This window comes from Mustelus asterias, chromosome 15 (genome assembly GCF_964213995.1).
Source record: "Mustelus asterias chromosome 15, sMusAst1.hap1.1, whole genome shotgun sequence".
In the NCBI taxonomy this organism is placed as follows: Eukaryota; Metazoa; Chordata; class Chondrichthyes; order Carcharhiniformes; family Triakidae; genus Mustelus; species Mustelus asterias.
Window position 1 is genome coordinate 48,862,043 of NC_135815.1, and position 26,205 is coordinate 48,888,247.

The following is a 26,205-nucleotide window of genomic DNA, read 5'->3' on the forward strand; positions in this document are numbered from 1 at the left end:
CCCGGAGTCCACACCTTTTAGCAGTTTCAGGGTGTATGAAACTTTCGGTGCTCCCACTGTCAAACAGACAATTCACAGTTCTGCCACTAACCTTTACCTCCATCATAGAATGTTCCAGTCTGTAATGCCTGGTCTGATCCAGAGAGATCGACGCCACCGTTGGCCCCTGGGCGTCACTGCATGCTGCCGATGTGGATGCTGAGGACCCCTGCTGGTCGCTGCTGCATGCTGCCGATGTGGATGCTGAGGACCCCTGCTGGTCACTCCTAGTCGTCGTGGACCATGATGGCCGCCCCCATGGATCGCACGTGGGCGAGGGCGCCAAGCGCAGCGACTCCTGGTGGTCTTCCTCCTCCTCTGTCTGCCACGATGGCGCCGTCCTGAGATCGCACGTGGTCGGACCTCGTGGGTACTGCGACGCCGAAAGAGATGGTCTCCGTTCTGGAGGGTTACAAGCTGCACTGCCGTTTTTAGGTTTGGACCTGCAGACTTTGCCGTAGTGGCCTTTTTTACCGCACTGGCTGCAGATTGCCGTTCTTGCCGGACACTGTTGCCGTGGATGCTTGGCCCCTCCACAAAAATAGCATCGCTGGCCACCTGGAGCTGCCGCCGTCGTCGAATCGGTCTGGGAGCGCGGGTTCGCGGGGCGAGGAGGGAGCAGAGCTTGCTCCAACCACGTTGACTGCACGTGGTCCTCGGGGTACAGCGCCAAGCTCTTCGACGCCGCCTCCAACCTCACGGCCATCCCCATTGCCTGGGTCAAGTTGAGTTTCCCCTTTTCTAGCAATTTAAGCCTGATGTACGAGGACCCTACCCCTGCTACGAACGCGTCTCGGGCAAGGTCGTACATATACTGCTCGGCGGAGACGTCCTTACAGTCGCAACCCCTGGCAAGCTGCAGGAGCTCATTGGCATAATCCTCTATGGTTTCGCCCGACTGCCGACGTCGTGTAGCGAGGAGGTAACGAGCATGTATCTCGTTGGGTGGCATAATGTACCTATTCTTTAGGAGCTCGACGGCACCCTGGTAAGTGGGAGCTGCACGAATGGCTAGGTAAATCGTGTCGCTTACCCTCGCGTGGAGGACCTGGAGTCTATCACTGTCCGTAGTGATAGCTACCGAGGCTGCCAGGTAGTCCTCAAAGCACTTCCACCAATGGTCGAATGTGTTAGCTGCACCGACCGCACGTGGGTCCAGTGTCAGACGATCCGGTTTTAGGATCTGTTCCATACTCTGTTTTTTTTTCTTGTTGCACAGTTGTGAGTTTTCTGTTTACTTTATTAAATTGATGCGCGTCAATAAGCACATGGAATCAAGGCTTCGGTATTGAAGGCTTTAATAAAGTAACAAGGGAACTACTAACACGAATACACCAGTTCAGACTGAAGGGGTCCTGCCGGAGCAGGGGGTCTTATACCCTGCCACCGGAGGCGGGACCCCTCTGGAATGTGCCACGATAACTCTCATAACAGGTAAACACCCTAACCCAACAACATAGTACAACCCCCACAGTAATAACACCCTAGCCCAACAGTAACATGGTAACAAACCCCAGTGGTGAACCAACGATGGTTCACCACAATATGTCATTACGCCCATCATGTACAAATCATTAGTAAAATGAGAAACCATACTCTCATTCAGTTCAGTTTCACAATCAAGCAAAGATCTTTACTAATAGATTTCACTGTCAGCAGCATTTTCATTTCCAACCACGTTCAAAGGTGGATCATTTCCATCTCATCAACTCCAGCATTAGAAACACAGAAGTACTGTCTTACACCAGTACATGTTTTTTAGAAGTTTTAAGTGAAGTGTTACTAAATATGGAATTTACTATGAACAATTTATATTGGGAGTAAGGCAAGTCAAACTGGTGTGTGTGTTTGTGTAACACAACTTAAAACAAAAGTAATTATTTTACTACATACCATAATTAACACCAGTGCAGAGTTTGGTCTCTTCCAAAACCATCAAAGTTGGGGCCCTGCATAAAAATGAGAAAGATGGTGCAGTGTCACGTTAAAATGGAACGTTAGGAGCAGCCTGAAAACACCCTTTGAACATAGCTTTCTAGATTGTGAGGTGCACAAATAAGATTTTGTTAAAAAATAAGGGAAAAATTCCAAGATATCCAGTGATGAGTAAAGATTGCTTTTAGTCATTGTCACTGATGGTTCATTTTTGTTTCCTGCTTCTTCTAAATGTCTTTAATACAACGTCAATAGAATATTGTTTGATTTCTGTCATTATACCTGGGTCATTTGCTTATAAAAGAAGTATCTATATTTGTTTATCATTGATGTATTGTCTATAAGAGTCAATCTTGGGAACAGGAATATGCCATTCACTATCTGCACCTCAACTTTACTTGCCCACCTTTGCTCAATACCCTTACCTAACAAAAATCTACCAATCTCACCCTTTAGAAAATGCACTGACAGAGCATCCACTGGCTTTTGGGTGAAGAGTTCCAGGTTTCCTCCATCTTCTGTGTAAAAGTGTTCTTTCTAATAGCACTCAAAATGGCCTAACTCTAGTTTTAAAATTATGTCCCTTTACAAAGGAACTTTGAAGGAATTATGTGCAATAACTGTGTAAGCATGGTAGGAACAGGAGTTGGCCATTCAGTTAGATCATGCTTGCTCCGGTATTAATTCAATTTTTCTGCATTAGTGCCATAACCCTCAACATCATTGCATAACAAAGATCTATCAATCTCAGTTTTGAAATTTATCATCCCCTTATAGCCTCAAGTTTATTTTATAGGTGGGGGTGGGGGATGAGGAGGGGCTCGAGGAGAAGTGTTCCATATTTCTATTACTGTGTGAAGTAGTGCTTCCTGACACCATTCCTGAATAGCCCACCATAAATTTTGACGTTATGTCCTCTTGTTCTCAACTCTCCCACCAGGAGCTGCAGGACAGGATCTGATCTCAGGGTGACTCCAATTACCAATGTTGCTACTTTCAGTATTTTCTCCATGCTGATATGCTTGTCAGAGTAAGGCCTTTAGGGGATTAGGAAATTATATCCCTTTGTGCTGTGTATTTTTGTTACATACAAGTAACATGTGAAGAAGTGTATAAAATATTAATAAAATAATCTCAAGAATCAATGATATTCAAAACTGGATATTTCATTAAAATAATTGTCAATTTATTCTGGATGCTCCACTTGCCGTAGATACTATTATCTAGATAATCTTGCATTATATAAGAAACTCTGTCTTTGATTTAATATCTTCATGTCAACTCAAGGTATGCTACTGGCAGCACCTGATTTTCCAAGATATTGCAGTGAAACATATTCAAACATCGGCCTTGAGGTCAAAAAGAAAACACTCTGGTTTAGCACAATGAACAAATGTACAGCCTAATCGGGACAGAATAAGCTGTTTCTAGCTTTGTCGTTCTACAATTAGTATCCTACTCTAAGTTGAGAAAAATAAATTGGGCTGCCAGTCTTGAATGATAGCCAACTGGAATATACATAGACAACAGATAATGACATGGTTCACTCTATGCCTTCCACAGAAGATAGCCTCCTGATAGCTATATTTTTGTTTACACATGAAGGTTGAATTTTCAGGCGGCAGCCAGCACTTGTAGAACTATAATCCAGCATAAATCATGAGCCAAGAGAAATAGATTAAAAGGGGAAAATTGAAAGAACAAGCAATGGAACTCAAATACTTTTAAATGGAAGACAATTTGGATTATGCACCAATTTCTCTTACAAGTCACGTATGGGATCTCCTCCCAGGAAAGGCAACAGGCTTCCTGAACCCATCAGGCAGTTCTGCACAATACACAGGCTTTGGTGTATGTCATCTCTGTTTGGGACAAAAAAAAACATTGTTTCAGAAGCATTCAAGTATTTGCCTTAAAAATATACTAGTTTGAAGCATAATCTAGCACAGATCTATGTTTGAGCAAGAAAATATGGTGTTCTTTGAATACTTTTTGATTTATCCCCCACCCCTTCTTCATTCTGATACATAATGATTTAAATCAGTAGTTCTCAAACTGTGGTCCATGGACCCCTGGCGATCCCTTGAGACTCTCCAGAAGCCTGGAAATTATGCTGCAGTGCTTACCGACCAGGGCTAGCCTCGCAGAATGGCCAGTGTGCAAGACCACCCAGAGTACTGTGATCAAGAGCAGCCAAATGAGCAGCAGCCAGAAGCGGACATGGTGCAAACTGGAAGGCAGGAACAGAGTGGGCAAACATCATAACAAAGGTAGCCAGACAGGAAAACCCATCTCATGATACCTTTAAGTAAATGCTATTTTCTTAAAAGCATTAGTAAAATAATTTACATGCAGCACTTTCATGAGCATAGGAGTTATACATATAGGAGTATAATCGAGAGGGATGGTCCACGATCACTAATGCATTTTAAAAAAGGGGTCTGTCAATCAAAAACGTTTGAGAGCCATTGATTTAAAATTAAGACACATGAAATGCAGACTCTAAGGGGGCTTTCGCCAAACAAATTAACCTTTTTAGAATTTTTTTCCACACGGCTGAAATTTAAATATAAAAATATCATAAATACTTTCAATTTTTTTTTCAGTAAAGGAGAGATTATTATTATGACCGAGTCCTAGCTCCAGCTATTGACTTCCAGATAGCATGTCTGAACCTACATAAGCATGACAGAAACATAACAGAAAGCATGGTTTTGTAGACAGAAAATTCATTTGGTACAAGAATTTTTCATATATTTATACAAGACTAATTTTACAGAGGCAAAGCTATTCTTGATGTCTGAATGTTATTGGCTAGATTTTTCTATCAGCATTGAAGCAACAGCACTTGCCATTGGCCTTGAAAGAAGCTACCCACAAAGGTCTTGAGCAATCTCTGTAGTGCAAACTTCCTCTTCCTTGAAGGCTGTTTAAATCTGGCACAAGTCAAGGGAGCAAAGGCAGAATCAGCAAGCAGGGTCAGCAGCCAAACATATTGAAATATTCCCACTGATATCAAACCAGGAAGTTAAAACACTGAATCCCTTTACTTTTAATTTTCAGTTGATTGGATTAAGATGGAAACTAAAATATAAACTTCGGAAAGCAAAACAATGTGGAATTTTATGGACATTCCACAAATATAAAATTGATTTTTAGACGCAGTGAGGATGCTCAATTATGAAGTTAATGCACTACTTTAAAAAAAAATGTTGCACCTCATTCAACAAGATACAACATTGTCAAGGATTTTTTACAGAGAGCCTACAGTTGTTAATTCACTGCTTATGGATGGTACTTGGGAAACTGGGACAAAGGGGGCAATTCTCCCAGGAATGGTCAGCGATCGAGCTGGCCAGCAAAGTGCAGGCTGACAGTTCGAGGCCACAGCACATGCACAGAGACCTTGAACTGTCAGACTCTGGTGTGAATAGGCCCCCCCCCCACCACCAAGCTTTTAATAATAATCACGATTGTGACCTCTGCATTGCAGAATGTGGGAGATTCTAGCGTGAACTCACACTGAAAAAACAATTGTGATTTACACCAGTTCTCCTGCAAATTCAGCACTTAGAATTTTTTGGGGAGAATCGCCCTAAAAGACTCCCAAGTTGATGTCAATTTCAGTGGAGTAATGCTGACAGCTCCCCTGTCATTACCAATGCAAAATCATAGTATGTGTGCTGAAATGGTCAACACAAAGATACAGAAATTTCCTTTGATTGCAGCAGCCTAAAGGTTACTTTTTATCCATATTACATCATCTTTATTCTCATCTGGAAATGTTGCACCTTCACATGACATCAATTTCAGTTTCACGGGATAGAATTCAAGACAACGGAGCATTTCTGTCATTTTTACAGTTTCACTTCCATAACTTTATCAAATGCACAATTCCAATAAAAATCTAATTCTATTAGAACCATTAGACCTTAATGAACTGCTGGTGCAAACAAGGGCGGCATGGTGGCACAGTGGTTAGCACTGCTGCCTCACAGCACTAGGGATCCAGCTTCAATTCCAGCCTCGGGTGACTGTCTATGTGTCTGCGTGGGTTTCCTCCAGGTGCTCCGGTTTCCTCCCACAGTCCAAAGATGTGCGGGTTTGGTTAATTGGCCATGCTAAATTGTCCCTTAGTGTCAGGGGGACTAGCTAGAGTAAATACGTGGGGTTATTGGGATCGGGTGGGATTGTTGTTGGTGCAGGCTCGATGGGCCGAATGGCCTCCTTCTGCACGGTGGGGGTTCTGCTAAACTACAAAATTGAATATTAAATTGCCAGGGTTAGAAAGAAAACTTTGGCAAAAAGATCCTATAAAATGATCTTCTAATTTTTCCATTATTACAGCCATCCCATCAGTTACCCCCCCCCATTCTCTAGTGACTTCCAAAGAATAGCTTTTTCATTAATGTGACAACAAACCTTGACATTTCTATTTCTCCGTCGGCACACTGCTGGAGTCTGGACAGTTCTGGCTGAAGAAAGTTATCCAACAAATAGTAAGCAAAATTTATCTCCTCTGGAGAGGCCACATGCCACTGAATTCCTAAATTCCAAAGGTCTCCTGGTCTTCCCCAATCCTATAAACATGTTTTGGGGGAAGGGGAAGGGAGCAGTAAAAATGTATATTGTTTAAATACAATTTCTTAGCAAAAACATTCAAATCAAACACAATGTTTTACAGAGGAATAATTAAAAACATAATCGGATGAATACATCTTTATCACATTAATAAATAATGTATACCTTAATTGGCAAGTACTCTGCAAAAGCTTTATCAAAACCACCTGGCACGCTGCAGTACTCTGTCGGATAGATTAGTGTAGTTGAACGAAGTAGATGATGTAACAGGTTTCCAGCCAGAATGTATCCCTGCTTGCACTTCAGGTGCAATGTTCTTTGTAGAATCTTCACGAGTTGATCCTTGTATGGCAGCAGCTTATCACCATCTACACGTGTTATCTGAAAATACAGGACAAGGAGGTGGATGAAGACGACGGACAATAGAAGGTCCAGGGGAGAGAATCTGGACCTCAACAAGGCTGCATGAAAAGCTCACAAACAAGGAGCTACTGGAAGGGAATGCAAGAAGAATCCGGAGGGAGTGAGTAGAGGTCGAAGTGGGGCATGGGTGCCTTGCACGTGATCGGGGGGGTTTGAGTTAAGGAACAGACTGGTTGTTGAGGTTGCTAGTCTTTTCCCTCTGGGTTGTTGGCGTCCTGCACTGTCTGATGAAGATGGGTGGGCTGGAGAGAGCGATAGGAGTGTGCTAAACTAGTATTTAAATATGGTGCTGGGACCTTCAAGCCCATCAGCTGAGGGCAAGCAGATAAATCAGCTGCCAGCTCATCATCAGAGTCGGAGGGGAACTGGCCTGTGCATAATTAATGAGGTTCCAAGCTCTGAATCTGGCGCAAGAAACCATCATTCTAACCAGTAGGGCAGGCACTGTCGGAGACCCTGCCACTGAACTTAATCCCAAATGGGAGAATTCCGCCTTACGTTAACCAGATAGCAAGTCTTGATATGTTCTTGAGATGATAGAACTTCTGGTGAAACGAAACCAAAATACTGAACTGGACTGGAGGCAGTGCATTTTCAGAACCAAACATTACAAATGGGAGTTTATAAACAAAAACATTTTAACAAGTAGAGGGCTGAAATTCAACTAGGGGCTCAAAAACATACAAACCAATGTAATGAAGGTGAAAGCATAGAAAATAAATTTTTAAATGCCGCGTCATGGATGTAAAAGGGACAATTACAACCACATTCTATTAGATCAATTTCAAGTTTTTCCACCTGTGCAGTTTGTGGACCATTTTAATATTTTGTGTGTTTACCTCTGATAACAGCTGAAGATTCCAAAGCAGCTCCTTATCCAACTCCTGTTCCTGCAATACATCATCATCTACAAAGAATAAAAAAATGCCTGATACATCTTCATATTTTACATTGAACAATGGGAAAGAACAATCAAGAGCGACACAGATGAGGAACTCAGCTTATCTTTCCAGAAAGAACCTGTAATTTCCCCCATTGTGTTGTTTAACTTCTCCTGAGATTAATCCGGGTTTTTATTTGCTGCCTCTATTGTCATTCCAGGAAGGTGCAGTTTCTTTCTTTATTCTTTTCCAAAAAGTATGACTGCACACCACATAACTCATTGCTGACTTGCATCTTACTACTTACCAGTTAATCCTGCTAACCTATCCATACCTCGTGAGCCTTTCACAGGGATATGGTAAACAGAGATAAGAAATAAGATAATGCATTGTCAAATTTCTAGATTACCTTATCGTTCCCAAATTCAGATTTTGGATAAAATAGCAACAGCTCCAACATGGGTTCCAACAGAACACTATTCACCAGATCTGTGGTCGGTGCAGACTCGATGGGCCAGATGGCCTCTTTCTGCGCTGTAGGGTTTCTATGATTCTATGATCTTTCCAGTCTGTGAAACTTCCATTGACCTCGATCCTTTGCTTTCTACCCTCAAACCACTTTTGTTATATTTTCCTTAACTTCACAGGCCAAGCTAGAGCTTGACCATAAATCTATCACTAAATCCATATGACCAAATCCACAGGCGGCATTGTAGCACAATGGCTAGCACTGCTGCCTCACAGCGCCAGGGACCCAGGTTCGATTCCTGACCGAGGTCACTGTCTGCGTGGAGTTTGCATATTCGCCCCATGTCTGTGTGGGTTTCCTCCAGGTGTTCCAGTTTCTTCCCACAGTCCAAAGATGTGGGGGTTAGGTTGATTGGCCATGCTAAATTGACCCTAGTTTCATGGGGTTTAACAGGGTAAATATGTGGGGTTAACGAGATAGGGCGGATTTGTTGTCAGTGCAGGCTCGATGGGCCGAATAGCCTCCTTTTGTACTATAGAGATTCTGTGATTTTTTTAATGCATTTTTTCTGAATAATCTGTCCAGAAGTTAGACACTGGTTAAGCACAACCCTCGATTTAAAAGTCCATGTTGATGGATAAATCCTGATTAACTCAGGTCCCATCCCAGCTATAGTCAAGGTAAAATCACATTGATATGTATGTAAACATGATTTAGCACCACACTTCTCTATTCTGAAATCTATTGCTATAATAGATTCATCACTACAGCTTCTAAGTTGGTGATGCTGCACAGGCTACATGTGCATGTGCCTTAAATGTTACATACGTGCCTAACATACTTACACACAAGTTATATATTTTTTTTCAAAAGGACTGTTGATAGTTTATTCCATTATATCCTGCTTATTTAATTGCAAAGATGATATCTCACTGAGTGTTCAAGCATCTAATAAGGTGCTCAAAAATGCTTAAAAGATTGACCTGGAAGTCTGGACAATGCAATGACTAGGTCAATCTTTAATGACCTCAGAAATGGATCAGTTTTCAGTTAAGCAGGTTCCAGTTTTGGACAATGAAGGCCCACTGTTAGAATGAACAAGCTGATGACAGTCAGCAGAAATCCTCAAGCATATAGGAAATTGCATATTAAATAGCCTGAAAGTTGAGCTGATTGGCTTAGTGTCCTTCCACGGAGTCAATTCTAGTTACAACATTTGACTTTTAAACCTAAAGGTGCAGGTATCTACTTGGACAGTTAAAGACAGTTTTTAGCACCGTGAGAAACAGCATGGGCAATGGAAACAGACACATCTAAGTATCAAAAGTTTCAGAAAATTAAGACATATTAAGGAAGTTGTATACAAACTGAAATAGAAACAAAAGGGAAGGCAATACAAGCAGAAATTTTTCATTTTAAATTTACTGTAAGGTTCCAGAAATGATACCCTGTAAAAATTGAACTGCTTTAATAATACAATTTAAGGATTGCTCTGGCATCCCAGTGTGAACTGAGATCCTGAGAAAATGGACATACCGGCAAGAGTGGAACTCCCTGGAGCTACCTAGGTTGTAACAGTTAACGTATTCAATAAATATTGGAATAATAATGTTCAATGGGACAGAACTGAGGCCATGAATTACCGTGGATGCCTCCACACACCCATCTTTCCCCCACTAACCCTGGGGAACCCGGGTTCAGTTCTGCAAATGCTCCAAGTTGGGTTTTGGGTCAGATTGAACCACAATTTGCACTGTAAACTTGGATAGCAATCTTTATCTGGCTTCATTCTTGCAAAAACAAATTTACTATGAATAACTTTTGAACACTCCAGATTAATTGTCAATTTCATTATCACCACATGATTAGTGTCATCAATTAATATTGAAACTACAATGCTTACTGATGGTTAGTTGAGCTATTACATTGCAGCAGTGTGGTACAAATCGCTTCAGAGCAGTTGCTGGACGACACTAGAAACAAAATGAGAAAATAGATGGTATATTCAGAGATATCAAAACATATGTTTGTTTGAATGCCAAAGTGCAGTTGATGGCAAATATGCTGGACTTCTCCAGAAGCTGAACTTCTAAATAGCGGCAAACCATTTTGTGCAATTCTACCAAAAATACAAGCTTGCAAACTGGATATCTCACTTTAGCAACTGGAATAACAGAACTCAAACTTCTAACAAACGAGTCTCAAATTATTCCAACTTTACAAAAAAATTCTATTTGAGCATTCAACCATTGGCAAAAGCCATGGGGGTGGGTTTTACTGCTCCCAACCAGTGTAGTTGAAGGTGGGGAGGGGGGGGTTAAGTTGGGCAGCCCACTCACCCTTAAGCCAGTTTAACCCTGAAGGCAATTAACTGCCACTTAAGGACCTCAATTGGCCTCAGTCACAATTTGCTGTCCGGCTGCGGAACGGCAAGCAGGCTGACATCTTTCACTGCACAGGCTGCTGGCAGGTAGAAAGGGGCTGTCTTTTTTTTTAGGGAGGAGTTGGGGGGGCGGGAGGGGGGCAACCCCACGTCTCCCAAGCTCATGCGCACCCTTTATCGTTGCCCTAGCCACTAAAACCCAAGACCACAACTCCTTTTCTCTCCTCACCAACCCTTGCGAAGGTCTGACAGGCAGGTCCATCCAAAGTGCACAGACTTACTTGAGCACCAGGATACATGGCACTCTGTATTCAGGGATTACCTGTAGTCCTGGCAATGGCCACTGCCTCAATCCTACGTAGTCAGGGTTTGCTTTTAATTCCTGGCTGGAACTACTGAGATATCCCAAGAGATAGAAATTGCATTCTTAATCAATTAAGGCCACCCTCAGTGTATTATCGTTTGAGAAATGAAAAAAGGGTAGGTAATCTGCCCCATATAAAATTCACCCCATGGACGTATTCAGAAACAGGCAGCTGCTACAATAATGTACAAAGGCTATTCAGCCCATCCAGATTTCCCATGGTATCGTCCACAGTAAGTAATACAATATGGTCTTTCAGAAGTGGATGTTGATGGAATGTTGGGGTGGCACGGTGCACAGTGGTTAACACTGCTGCCTCACAGCACCAGGGGACCCAGGTTTGATTCCCGGCTTGGGTCACTGTCTGTGCAAAGTCTGCACATTCTCCCCATGTCTGCGTGGGTTTCCTCTGGGTGCTCCGGTTTCCTCCCGCACTCCAAAGATGTGTGGGTTAGGTTGATTGGCGATGGTAAAATTGCCCCTTCGTGTCAGGAGGATTAGTAGGGCAAATATGTGGGGTTACAGGGATAGGGCCTGGGTGGGATTGTTGTCACTGCCAGCTCGATGGGCCAAATGGCCTTGTTTTGCACTGGCGGGATTCTATGATTCTACGAATGTAGCATTCTGTCACATTTTCAGAGAAGTGGGCCTGAGGCATCACAACAAAGGAAGATCAGGATTTAATAGCAGCTTGAGCAAGGCCAACATAAAGCAGCAAATGAAGCGGGGCCAATGGTTGAGCTTGGGTCAGTGGCTACTCTTTATTAACAAGTAGATCAGGCACAGGGACTAGGTGGGTGGCAGTTAAGAGAAAGAATAAGCAAGTTACTTTAAAATTTTAACTTCAGAACATTCAGGTAATAGATTTAAAAGACAATAAATATGACAGGGGCAATAATAGGGGTCCAGCTACAATTAGAGCATTTCCAATGGCATTTCTTTTAATGTTATCTATTTTAGTTTCTGACTGAAATAATTACTGGCTTTGAATAAATGCTTGCCAGATTGGAAAATTTACACCCCATTACCTCCTGCTTGATCTTCAATCAATATGCTCTAAGATGGTGATTCAAAAACTGATGCATAATATAGCATTTTAAAAACATATTGCAATGAATGAATGTGACCACAATTTCAAATTTGAAATCAGTATTGCAGTTTTGTATCTATTATAGTCATTCTAGAAGTTTCAAACCTTAGAAGCTGCCCGGCACATGTCTGCTACCATTCTGCCAGCAATACGGGTCTCAAAAATATTTGTTGTGGCAAAGTTAAAAACTTTGTCCAAAGCAACCTACAATCAAAATGGGTAGACAGATTATTATAACATATTACGCAGTTATTTATTGAGCTAAAGAAAGTTCTCTTTTTCAGTTATGTTTATACCCCTTTCTTCCCAGAAAATATACCATAAAATATCAAACATGGTCCTTACTGATTGGTTCACAAAATTCTCAGGCATGGAGCATCATGTATTGAAGCTAAAACTATAATTATTTTGATAGCATTCAAGGCATTTAGAAAACCTCCAAGTTAATGTCACTTGGGCCAAGAAAACAGGAGATTTACACGACCAGTGTCACCTCAATCTTTTCTGTTGTGCACAGCTTGTTCGTTTCAATGTGAGGTACCGTTAATTACAGGAAACATTATAGAAGACCAGCTACAAATATCCAACCAGCTCCTTTGCTAACGTAAAAGCACTTTCAGGTGGCAATTAAAATTTGCTGAATCATCCGGGTACCAGCATTCGGACCTTAAGGACACAAACTCTGTAAACTGTTTTGTGTTATAAGTACACATGGAACTAACTTGTATTTTGCACAGAATCTAAATCTTTACTGCAACTGTTATGTTTTACAGTCTAATGATATTGTAACAAGATATTTAGTTGTTTCTGTCCTACTTGAATGGCAGCAGGAAAATCAGAGCTCCAAGTAAAAGTACAAACACTTTAGAAACCATACTGCAATGTTCTCCCCGAGTAAATTTACAGATGAGCAACTAGAAATGGATAGCAATCCACATACCAGAAAAATCTCTTTGGAGCATTGTGTGAGAATGGTACTAAAAGTTGAAGAGAGACCCAGCTCCACCAAGCTTTCCACATGAGTCATTTTCTCAGTTTCCGTCTCTTCTCTTGTTTGTTCCAAGGTGCTTATTTCAATCAGAGCAAAACACCTAAATCCAAATAAACCACAATGTAAATCTACTGAAGTATATAGATATTCAATTGTCTCTTTATCTTGCGAAAAAAAACTCCTTTCCTTAATCTATCCAGTGGAAAAGTAGTTAAACAAAAGCTTTATTGTATCAAAGTGTTATATAAATGACTTGGAAACCTTAAATACATTGCATAATAAGAATAAATAGGCTACAAGGGACACATGGTATTTATCCTTAAATGGCTAGAGATAAGCTGATTTGTAAGTCAGTGATTATTATTCTGAGGCAGTCACTGGATACCGGAGGGTATATTGGTTTTAGGATAAATTGATAAAGCATCATTGACCTGAAATGTTAACTGTTTTCTCTCTCCACAGTTGCTGCTAGACCTGCTGAGTATTTCCATTTTTTAAAATTTGTATTACTGGCAATTACATATCCATTGATCTATTTTCCATTCCACTTAAAGCAACTGAATAAGTCAGGATAACCTTGACTATCTGTGTAATCAACAGTTCCAAGATGGGGTGTGTGTGTGTGTGTGTGTGTGTGTGTGGGGCAGGGAAGAGGTCATGTCTAAGCAATCTTCTTGATTTTTTCAAGAAAGTGACAAACCCTTTTGGACTGTGTATGTCTACAAGGAGTATTTGACAAAGTATTACACAAAAAGCTACCAGTTAAACTCAAAGCTGTAATGATTTAAATGAGTCAGGAATTGGCCAGGGGGTAGAAAACAAGGCGTATTCATTACAAGAGTTTACCAGAATTGAGGAAGAACTGAATGGGATTCAATGTTGGGACCCCAATTATTACTAATTTATACAAACGATAAATTCAGAAACAATGGCTCAGTATTTGCTAAACTGTTATTATTGTGCAAATTTGCCAACAAATTGTATGAACACAAAATATCCTGTGAATTGCCAAATGTTTCTGACCATTTTGTGCCTCTCTGCCATTAGCCTGCCAAAATCATCTTTGTCCTTAACTGCTCTCAGATTTTCATGAAGTTGCCAGATTTGCACATAATTAATTGCCAATCAAATTGATCACAGAAAGTTATCTTTAGCAGTGGATACAGCAAAGATGCACTTAACAAATGAGAACTGGTTGCATAAACTTTATATTCCCAGCAGTTTAGAAGGTATAGGAGTTATCATATCAGGTGTTTTTTTGAATGAGAAAAGAACTTGATAGGGTAAAACTACAAAAATGATTTCCTTTGTAAGGGAATCCACAGCAGAGAGGCATTACCTTAAAAGGAGGGCTAGGCCTTTTAGGAGTTAAAAGAAATCACCTTTTCATCTGCAGGGTAACAAAATTATGGATTTCTCTATTCAAAAGATAGTGAAAATTTTCACTTGATCAACAACCAAGACTGAGATCAACAGGTTTTTTTGTTAAGCATGGGTATCGCTTAACACTCAGGCACTGAGATATGAACCAGCCATAATCTAACCGAACAGATTTGTGAGCTGAATGGCCTACTCCTGTTTGAGGTCCATATTTTGTTTATTTTACTCGCGTTTCGTCCATAGTCACTTACCTAATTCATTCTGTAATCACTAATTTAACATTTGCCATTTCCTTATCATTCACCATAATCTCACATATAGTCCCAATAAACACAGATATATTTGCCACAACATGGGGATGAAATTCAACTTCGACAGGGACACAAATAAGAGACAGCAGACTGCTCATCCATTTTACAATCTACCCGCTTTCCCTTTCATCGACTTTCATGGAAGTCTATCAACTAATGATTTCAAACTACTACTTCAACCTTGCATCTGAATTACTAACAGTATGTACTACAATGATTCAAACTGTGGCTCACCACTGCCTTTTCAAGAGTGAAGAGAATTGGGCAGTACTGTGCTGGCCTTGCCAGCGGTATTCACATCCCACGAACAAATAATAAAAATAATTAAATTTTAAAAGAACTCCAGTCTCCAGCATAATTCAGCCTTTCTCAAAGCAATAAAATATCCCTTAATAACTTGACAAGTGCTGTGCAACTAAACTTATGAGGATTACATAATTGATGTAATTCTATTACTTTCAGAATAATTGGTTCATAGAGAAAAACAGCCATTTAAGTCACAACGTCTGAAATATTAATGTGTACTTTCCAAAAATCTTATATTTATTACCTATTGCAATCAATAAATGATTCACATTTGAAAAGTTCACTTTCTTGGAAGTAAAGCTTACAATGCATTATCTTCCTGTTGCACATGCTGCAACTAATTATGAATATATTGACTAATGGAAGTAGTAAGAACACATTCACATTGTCAATCACTGTTTATAAAAATATATTGATATGCTGTTCATAAGGAAATAATCTGATTTATTCATCAACTGAGCTCACATGAAGAATGGCCATCTGGAAAAGGATCAGGAAACTACTTCAGAGGGAAAGGGCACTTTGAGGAGAAAGTGCCATTCAGCTCGTCACTGGAACCTGCTACTTCTAAGACTATGCAGAATAACTTAGACTATACCCCTCTTTATCACTCTTCCAAAGCAAAAGTTCAGATCCAAAAATCTCCATCACTGAATACTGTTCCACCATTTTCTTAAGATTAATTTCCATGGTGTCAAAAACAGGAACAAATGTGGATTATTTATCTATGTTGATATTTTTGGCCTTCAATGTCATTCTTAAACAAATATCTGTCAGCTTTTTATAAAGGAGTAATAAATGTGGTATTAACATGTTTTCTTAATAATCTGATTAATAATTTATGTAGCATTCATAATGTATGAACCTGCATAATGTATGAACCTATTATAATCATCCCTTAAAACATACCTGTCCATAAACTGAAGAACGAAATCTTCAAATTCTGCTGTGGCTGAGCAAAGTTCCCTCTCTACCTAAAACAGAAAAAGACATCAATGTTATTTCAATTAAAAACACTGAACAGTCAAAAGCTTTCTACATGAATGATATTAATGTGGACGAAAGTTAAGTATTTTTCTGTAAACCTAATCTTCCATCCATTTTCTTTCTCATATGAAAGGTGTGACTCTTGCCAGGCTATAGTTTTACAGTCACTAGGCACTCATCATCTCGGTCAAGAGGGATTTCGTCAGGTGGAATTTTACATTGCATCAGAATCCAGGGCAGTTAATTGACTTCATCTGAGCCTTCCGTGCTATCTGGGGAGAAGTTCCAAGAGCTGCTAGCTAATCAAATGGTCAGCAGTTTGCTGTTCCTAGCAGCTCTACGAGGAGCAATGGTCACTGCTCGCACTGCATCCAGTTCCCAATGGAGATTGGTGCTGGAGGTGCACATGGAGGTAAGTGGTAGTAGGGGGAGGTGAGGGTTTGTAGAGCCAGGCTGGTTACTTAATGGCCACAACTGGCCCATGGACAGCTGGGCTATCCAACACCTTCACCATGTGCATAGTTAAAGTGGAGGAAGGCCAGAAACAGCGCCCAATTGTACACCTCCCTCCTCCCACCAACCCACATCTCAGTGAGCATAAAATTCAGCCCATGTGCCAAACTTAGAAGTGTAGCTAGACTTTTTAATCTGCAAGAACATTGAACCCAAACCTAATCCTGTCTTAACCTGACATATGCACTCAAACAAAAGCACCATTGTCACAAACCTCTCTCTCCAACTTGACCGAAGACTCTTGTCTGCTGCCCTGAATTAACCCAACAATCTGTTTGCTCCTCCAATTTTGCAATGGGAGAAGGAATTGGCTTTAAGTTGGTTAAAAGTTTCCATTTTACTTTATTGTAGAAATAAAGATGGAACCTGTATTTGTGTAATGCCCTTCACATCCTCAGCACTTTCCAAAGCACTTCAATGCATTGTTTCAATACAAGCACATGAAACAAGGGAATGGTAGAGAAATGGTAATGTCACTGGACTAGTAAGCCAGAGGCCTGAACTAATGCTCCGGAGACTTGTGTTCAAATCTATCCACAGCAGCAGTCCAAATTAAATTTAATTAACTAATAAAATCTCTAACAAAAAGCTGTTGTGGATGTTCATGACAGTACTGGTAGGAGTGGCCACAACGCAATCATTGTGGAGACGAAGTCCCATCATCAAACGAGGATTCCCTTTTTATTCTTCATGGGACGTGGACGCTGCCAGCTGGGCCAGCATTTATGCCCATCCTTAATTGCTCTTGAGGGGGCAGTAAACAATCAACCACATTATTATGGGTCGGGAATCACATGTAGGCTAGACCAGGTAAGGTTGGCAGATTTCCTTCCCTAAAAGGACATTGCAGATGGACTTCAACCCAGATAAGTGTGTGGTGGTTCATTTTGGCAGGTCGAATAGGATGGAAGAATATAATATTAAGGGTTAGACGCTTGTGGAAGAACAGAGGGATCTTGGGGTCCGGGTACATAGGAGGCTCAAAGCGGTGTCGCAGGTAGAGGCTGTGGTTAAGAAGACGTGTGGAATACTGGCCTTCATCAATAGAGGAATTGAGTTTAGAAATCGGGAGGTAATACTGCAGCTGTATAGGACCCTGGTCAGACCCCACCTGGAGTACTGTGCCCAGTTCTGGTCGCCTCATTACAGAAAGGATGTGGAAGCCATACAACAGGTGCAGAGGAGATTTACGAGGACATTGCCGGGATTAAGTGGTATGCCTTATGAGGATAGGTTGAGAGAGCTAGGTCTATTCTCCTTGGAGAGGCGAAGGATGAGAGGTGACCTGATAGAGGTGTATAAGATGTTGAGAGGTATTGATAGAGTGGATTCTCAGAGGCTTTTACCCAGGGCTGAAATGGTTGTCATGAGAGGCCACAGGTTTAGGGTGCTGGGGAGCAAGTATAGAGGAGGTGTTAGGGGTAAGTTTTTCACTCAGAGGGTGGTGGGTGCATGGAATCGGCTGCCGGTAGTGGTGGTGGAAATGGATTCGATTGAGTCTTTTAAGAGACTTTTGGATAGGTTCATGGAGGTTAGTAAGATAGAGGGTTATAGATGAGCCCAGAAGGTAAGGAAATTGTTCGGCGCAACTTGTGGGCCGAAGGGCCTGTTTGTGCTGTAGCTTTTCTATGTTCTATGTTCTATTAGTGAACCAGATGAGTTTTTACAATTGACAAAGATTTCATGGTTATCATTAGGCTTTTAATTTCAGTGATGTTTTGTCTTGTAATGATGTTTACATTCTACGAGCCTTAACTCACAGCACTACCCTAGCAAAATTGTGGGGAAGTTCTACTCCAATTTTAAAACTTTCTAAGAATATAAACGAGTTTCTTACATCCTGTTCTCATTCCACAGCCTTTCTCCTCTAGCAGGAACCAGCATGAACCAGTCCTTGTTCTTTTCAGGTGCTAACTGATCTACTGCGCATTTCAAGTATTTTCTATATCTTTAACCTAAACCTTTGAACAAAGATAACTAATGTTGTGAGGAAAGGGCAATGGGCACCAGAATGGGATTCTGCGAATGTCTTTTTTAAAAAGCCAGTGCAAGCACAGCAGCCAACTTTGGTCCTGTGAGATTCCATATAATTATATAAAGCTTACATGCATTACATTCATCTCTCTGGTTTTCCTAAAGCTTTAAGTTGTTTTTAAGTAAACAAGACATTTTTGCTGTTTGTTAAATGAACTTACCTCAGAGAGATCATTCCTCTCTTGCAAAACAGATGAACAGTCCACCAAAGGCACAAGAGTAGAAAATGTGGCTATAAACTGGAATGTGATCTATAGAGATAAAATACTTTTAAAAATGTCCAATAAAAAGCGGATTTAAAATAAATCAGTCACCAAATATACACTCTTGTCAAGAAGTATTTACATTACATGTTGTTTCTTGAAAGGCAAACGTAAAAATTTAACACATTGGTGATATCCACAGCTGCCCTTTATGTGGGCTCTTTTCCTTTTGGCATTTTTGAAAACACAGTTGGATTAATATGATAACCACCGGTATCCATAAATATCAAGCTAATGATTTTTCTCACATGTTGGTGGCACAGAGGTTAGCACTGCTGTCTCACAACGCCTGGGACCCGGGTTCGATTCGGGCCTTGGGTGACTGTGTGTAGAGTTTGTACATTCTCCCCATGTATGCGTGGGTTTTCTCCGACAGTCTAAAGATGTGCAAATTAGGTGGATTGGCCGTGATAAATGCGCAGGATCATGGGGACAGGGCAGAAGGGAGGGCCTGGGTGGGATGCACTTTCGGAGAGCTGGTGCAGACTCAATGGGTCAAATAGCCACTTCTGCACTGTAGAGATTCTGTGGTACTGACAATGTAACCTCAATACTAACTTCTTCACTTCTGGAACAACAATTCATCAAACACCACCCACAGTTTATTGTGCACTTAATTTACATTCTTCACTAGCTACATATTTATGTGGCATTTTTAACATAATATAAAACATTTCAAGGAGTTTCACAAGGGTATTATAAAACAAAATAAGGCACTGAGTCACGGAAGGAGATATTAAGGCAGATGACTAAAAGCCTGTTCAAAGAGGTGGATTTTAAGGAGTGACTGGAAGTGGGTGATAGAGGTAGAGGGGGGTTTTGGGAGGGAGTTCCATTGGTTAGGGCTTCAGCCACCAATCATGGAGGCATTAAAATCAGGGATTTTCTTAAGGATAAAATTACAGGAGCGCAGATATCTTGAAGGTTGTAGGGCTGGAGAAGATAAGAGATAGGGAGGGGTTAGGCCATGAAGGGATTTGAAAATAAGGATGATAGTTTTAAAACTGGGGCATTCTTTAACCAGTAGTGGCTAGCAAGAACAGGGATGATGGGTAAGCAGAATTTGGTGCAAGAGAAAGTATCTTTGAAAATGTTTGATTTAATTCCACATACATCTATCCATATAGCTAAGAATACAGTACTAACATACCATGCATTTGCTGAAATCATTTGGGTCCACACCAGGTAGGGCTCTCATTAATAGAGGTAGCATGTGTGTTGGGCCTTCAGGGAACCATTTCCCTCCAGAGACCAGACTGCGTGCAACTCCTATCACACAGCTTAGGGTTGCTGTAAGTTGGTGAGGTTCTGTCAAGGTCTGCAATGCAGGATATGTTCTGAAGATCAAAAGATAAACAGAGACATTACATTTAAAAGCTGGATATGTGATTAGAATGTATTGTGCAAAGAAATAAAATAATCTAAATAAATTAAAGATAGCAAATGACGATGATTTCCACCCTCTGTCTCGCTTTCCATGAAGCTTAGGGAAACTTAAGGTGGCCTTACATTCTGTAGGTCTCCATTAATACTGACATGCAAGTAGGCTAAGTAACTGTCTAAAGGCAGTGTCAAAAGTTTCAGTCTTGTTTTAGATATTCTCCTAATACAGAAAGATAATCACTCCTATTAAAAAACATCTTGCACTTTATGTGCCATTCTGCCCAATATCGAACACTATAATAGCATAACCCAAGATGTAACAATGTACAAAACATCTGACGGGAAAAATCATGTCTCTCGCTCTCGTGTCTTGCCATGTGTGCCCTTCCACTATTTTTCAGGGCAAACCATAAACCATTTGATGAAGTGAGGCCAGGTACAAATGAACATATGATTAACAATGATGATTAACAATGATCAAACTCTCATATCTTTCTTCTCCTAAACAAAATAACTTACAAATATCCTCTTGCATGCTAACCTTTTTAGGTGAGACAAAGTTTTGCCCACAGCTTTCTGTTTTGAAAAAACTTGACTAACAGTTAAAAGTTCATGAGGGGGATTTTCTGGCCTCCCAGCCGTGTGTTCCTCAGTGGCGGGAGGCAGCATGCCGCCTCACCGCTGGCTGGATTCTCTGAACGTACCAATGTCAATTCCCTTCGAGACCACCCCACGCCACCGAGAACCCCGCGGGCAGGGGTACACCACTAGCAGGAGCAGAGAATCCCACTGGTGGTATGTCTCGGTTTTAATCTCCTTGCTCACAACCAGAGGGCAGGACTTATGCCAAACAATGCAGCAAAACATCTGGGACTAATGACCTCCCAATATAATGGATAAAATGTGCCCATTAGCAAGAAAGGCTAACAAGCTGCTATTTTTTTTTCAGTCTTTGGACAAAAGCACTTCAATGTCCAGTCTTTGAGCATTTCAAAACCCGCGTCAGCCCATTTTCAGTAACTCATTTCAAATCACAGAATGATAACAACATAGGTCATCATTTGGCCATCATTTCTGCACAGGCCCTCTGAAGGAGTAATCCACACAGTGCCAGCCCCTTGCCTTTTCTCTGTAATCCTGCATTTTTTTCCTTTTTAGATAATGATGCAATTCCCTCTTGAAAGTCTCGATTTGAACCTGCCTTCATCACACTACCTGGCAGTGCATTCCAGATTCTAACTACTTGCTACATGAAAAGGTTTTTCCTCATGCTGCCATTGCTTCTTTTGCCAATTACCTTAAACCTTTGCCCTTTGGTTCTCAATCCCCCCACCAATAGGAACAGCTTTTCCCGATCTACTCTGTCCAGACCCTTCACAATTTTGAATATCTCTGTCCAATCTCCTGTTAATCTTCTTTTCTCCAAGGAAAACAGTACCAACTTCTCCAACCCAAGGAAATCAGGTTTGTCATTCCTGGATGGATCTCATCCCACCTCTCCTAAAGTGTAGCACCCAGAACTGGGCACAATAATCCATTTGAGGCTGAACCTATGTTTCGACAGGATTAATAAGTTCTTTGCTTTTGTATTCTGTACCCATAATTAATAAAAGCCCAGGATACTCTACACTTTATTAACCGTTCTCTCGACCTGTCCACCACCTTCAATGATTTATGCACATATACACCCAGGTCCCTTTGTTTCTGGGTCCCCTTTAGAATTGTACCATTTTGTTTGATATTGTTTCTACGCATCCTTCCTACCAAAATGAATCACTTCACACTTCTTTGCCTTAAATTTCATCTGCCACTTGTCACCAGATCCATCAACCTGTCCATATCCTTTTAATGTTTTACACTATCCGCATCATAGTTCACAATTGGTTAAAGTTTCATTTCATCTACAAATTTTGAAATTGTGCCCTGTACACCAAGGTCTTTGTCATTGATTTATATTAGTGATCTTTTCAGTGGGAAAAAATTCTGAAACATGATCCTTCCTTGCAGAATAAATACACTACTCTGACAACGGGCCATCTAGACTCGAAACGTTGGCTCTATTCTGTCCCCACAGATGTTGTCAGACCTGCTGAGACTTTCCAGCATTTGCTGTTTTTGTTTCAGATTCCAGCATCTGCAGTATTTTGCTTTTATAATGCACTGCTTGGTTATTTACATCCCAGTTAACACTGAGACATTATTGTATGAATGACCAAGCACAACTCTTTCTATACATTTGTGGCAAAGTAATATATCATTTGGTTATTTCAAAAGCAGTTTGCCAATTTTTAAACAAGTCTTAAAATTAATTCTATTTAAAATACATTCTAAGCAGATTTCAAAAACAATTACAGCAGGTTACTTTCATCCATAAATGTCATACGAGTAATGAAGTCAATTGCTCCAACCATAAAACAGAAGGGCCTAATTTAAAGACTTACTTTTCAAGTACTGGTGGGATAACAAGCTCGGGACGCATCTGAGCCAGATTCTGAAGGGCCTGAGCAGCCTCCAGACTTCCAGTCTTACTGAACATAGCAAGCAGCACAGGTTGTTTGATGCTTTCCACAAAATCAGTAATGTCTTGGTCAGTCAGTTTGTGGCTGTCTGGTATGATATTTAGCCAGGTTTCCTTCTTGTATCGTTCTCTGTGCAATCTTCTCACAACACTAGCAGGCAACCGTTGCAACAACTTCATCAGTTTCATCTGTTTTAAAATAAAAACAAGTCCTGATCCATTAATTGGGTGGGGGGTACAGGCACAAACAGGGATGGAAGGCATGTGAATTATGAAAAATTCTGATAAAGCAGTTGTAGTTAAAAAAAAAATACCAAAGCAAATCAAGTACAACTCTTGGTAGGCTATCCAAAGAGTTAAATTGGCAACATCCAGGTGGTCAGTCTGGAGCTGGATTTTTTTTTCTGCGCAAAGGGTTAAATGGTATGCATTAAGAAAGAATCCAAGTCAATCACAACATGCAACAAGGAATTGTATAAACACGCAAATATTAAAAGAGTATATGGGAAACTGGAGAAATCAAGGTGGAATTGATCATTCCAGGTTTGCATTAATACAGGGAAAATGGACTAAATAATTTTTTTTTTCCTGGACTGAAAATGTCTTTATTTATGATTTTGGTATCCAAAGCTAAATATCCAAGATACTTATTAGGAATAATTTCCTATCTGGAATTTAATTACTAATAAAATGAGGTTGAACGCTGACGATTTTAAAAATATGGAGGAGAAAAAAAAAAATCAGAATATCGGGGAATGTTAAAACATCCTAGTAATGAAATGTAGATCCCCCAAGAGCCTCTAAACCATGGTTTTCAAAATGTGGAGAGCCCCTGCTGCAAAGACTTTGGGAAGGCAATATCAACCAGGCAAAGGAAAAGAGTATATAACATCTAGTCAACAAATATAAAAATATCATCTTGGGAAATGGTAAGAAATTTCCCTGCACAATCCCCAAGGTCCCAACTAGGAAAATTGGAATCAAAATAAAGTGGGGGAAGAAACAGAAAGAAAAAACAGGGAAACAGTTTAAGCAGTTATTACTTTTCTAACTGGAAGAAAACTAATCATTAACTATCACAGTCTACTTCTTTATAAAATATTAGTTCAAATATAATTAATATTCTTTTTCATGGTTAGATTACACGCCAATTTTACAACAGCCAGAAAAGTTTAACATTAAGGGCTGAATAAAGCTCTGACAATTTATCTAATTGCGAAGTTATGCTATAGCAAATTCCTGGATTTATATTAAGTCCCCACTTTATGTTGGCTCTCTTAATATTGCGCAACTTTAACATGGTTAATAAGATAGTCATGATGTGGAGTTGCCGGCGTTGGACTGGGGTAAACACAGTAAGAAGTCTCACAACACCAGATTAAAATCCAACAGGTTTATTTGGTAGCACAAGCCACAAGCTTTCAGAGCGCTGCTCCTTCATCAGGTGAGTGGGAGTTCTGTTCACAAACAGGGCATGTAAAGACACAAACTCAATTTACAAAATAATGGTTGGAATGCGAGTCTTTACAGGTAATTTTTTTTAACCTGTGCTTAACCCTCTCTCCACTCACATTGTCTGTATCTTTAAGACTTGATTACCTGTAAAGACCCGCATTCCAACCATTATTTTGTAAATTGAGTTTGTGTCTTTATATGCCCTGTTTATGAACAGAACTCCCACTCACCTGATGAAGGAGCGCGCTGAAAGCTTGTGCTACCAAATAAACCTGTTGGACTTTAACCTGGTGTTGTGAGACTTCTTAATAAGATAGTGTCAGTATACCCATTTAATGCTGCCAGTTTTGCTTTAAAGCCATTTGCCACAGACTTCCTCTCTGGCATGCCTGTGCACAGATCTGACTGGCAGCACTTCTGCTCTCACCCTCAGTCCTTCTTCTAGCACTCCGCCCACCCAATGCTGCCCCTGCCTCCCAGCGTTACTCTCCAGCTTTACTTCCCACCTTCTGTTCTTACCAGGGTCAGGTTTCAGCTATTTGGCTCCTGGCTTCACCACTGGTGAACTGAAGCTCCTGGGTTCCATCTAGTAGCAGGAGTTAGTATAGCTATTGCCAGGATTCCAACAGCTTACTGCACTGACCAACTTCTGCCACCAGATGGAGGCTGGTCAAACTAAAATTACTGGGTATCACTTACTGGGTGATACCAAATAAATCTGTTGAACTTTAACCTGGTGCTGAGAGACATCTTATTGTGCCCACCCCAGTCGAACGCCGGCATCTCCGCATCATTAAAATTACTATCCTGCGTTGAATTTCTTTTGTATTTAGTTACCTTATTTTTCAAGTTATTTCACCTAGGAATGTACAGTATTTCAAGTTGTACATTTCTTTTAACATTGATCCTGTGGTTCTCTTAAAGTCACGATTCTCAGGCACACAATCACAACTTTAAGTGAGGACTCCTTTTGTCTACTAATAAAATCCGCAAAAATTGAGAACTGAGTTGTTGTGAGAAATATTATATAAACATGCAAATCTATCTGCCCTTACGCCTGGTACTCTTGCAGTATTCGACATTTAATACCAGGTATTTCCAGCTTGTGGTGCATAAGGAGCATGCAAACTCCATCACAGCAATCAAGTTATTTCTTGGTTGCAGCACCGTTTACTGCTAATGCAGATGTGTAAATACAGGCATGTTGTAGCAAGCCCCTTGAAGGAGTCATGTGACCCTTTTGGTCAATTGGGCTGAAGCGTGTTAATCCTGGGGCTGAGTGCAGACTTTCCCAGGCTGTACCAGAGTAATCGGTAACATCTCTCTCACTCCCTGTATATAGTTATTCCTGTTAATAGATAGTTATTTAGTTACTCCACTTGGTGGTCGCCACTCTTTGCAGGATATTACACAGGCAGAAATTAAATTCAAAGAAATTGAAACATCCAAGCAAGAGTTAACATTTTCCCTGCACCACCTACAAGTCACAGTTGTTTAAAAAGAGAAAACATTAGATCTTAGGATAGAAATTCATCTCAGACTGTGGCACAAAACAAGCTGCATTAGATTGGCCACCCGTTGTATAGAGTGCCTGATTTTCAGTTCCATTTGCAGTCAATGGAATTAAATATCCGGTGTGGAATATAACAGGCGGCCTATGTTTCACACCACAGCCGGATATGCATTTCTGCCCAACGGACTTGTAATTCAGGGTGAAAAGCAGAAGTAATTAAGTATTGAACAATACTTGCTCAAGGTGGCCTTGCTCAATGATGCTACTGATTTGGTGACATGACAACATACAAGGATCAGGTTGACCCTTTAAGAATTCAGTTAAAAGTATTTGAGATATTACAACACACCCATTGAGTCATGTATTAGGCATAGTTTATATTTTGA

General features: G+C 40.6%; 1 protein-coding gene across 2 annotated transcripts in view; it reads right to left on the reverse strand.

Annotated features, from left to right (window-relative positions):
- LOC144504497 (proteasome activator complex subunit 4-like) overlaps positions 1–26,205 on the reverse strand; it is a 152,361-nt gene that overhangs the window by 81,353 nt on the left and 44,803 nt on the right. For both annotated transcript variants that reach the window (XM_078229852.1, XM_078229851.1), the window contains 12 exons: positions 22,775–23,040; positions 20,101–20,287; positions 18,849–18,938; positions 16,063–16,127; positions 13,106–13,256; positions 12,271–12,369; positions 10,232–10,301; positions 7,818–7,885; positions 6,721–6,936; positions 6,397–6,554; positions 3,741–3,836; positions 1,933–1,988 (listed from right to left, as the gene is read on the reverse strand). In XM_078229852.1, the coding sequence (XP_078085978.1) occupies positions 1,933–1,988; positions 3,741–3,836; positions 6,397–6,554; positions 6,721–6,936; positions 7,818–7,885; positions 10,232–10,301; positions 12,271–12,369; positions 13,106–13,256; positions 16,063–16,127; positions 18,849–18,938; positions 20,101–20,287; positions 22,775–23,040 (1,522 nt within the window). The remainder of the gene's footprint in view (positions 1–1,932; positions 1,989–3,740; positions 3,837–6,396; positions 6,555–6,720; positions 6,937–7,817; positions 7,886–10,231; positions 10,302–12,270; positions 12,370–13,105; positions 13,257–16,062; positions 16,128–18,848; positions 18,939–20,100; positions 20,288–22,774; positions 23,041–26,205) is intronic.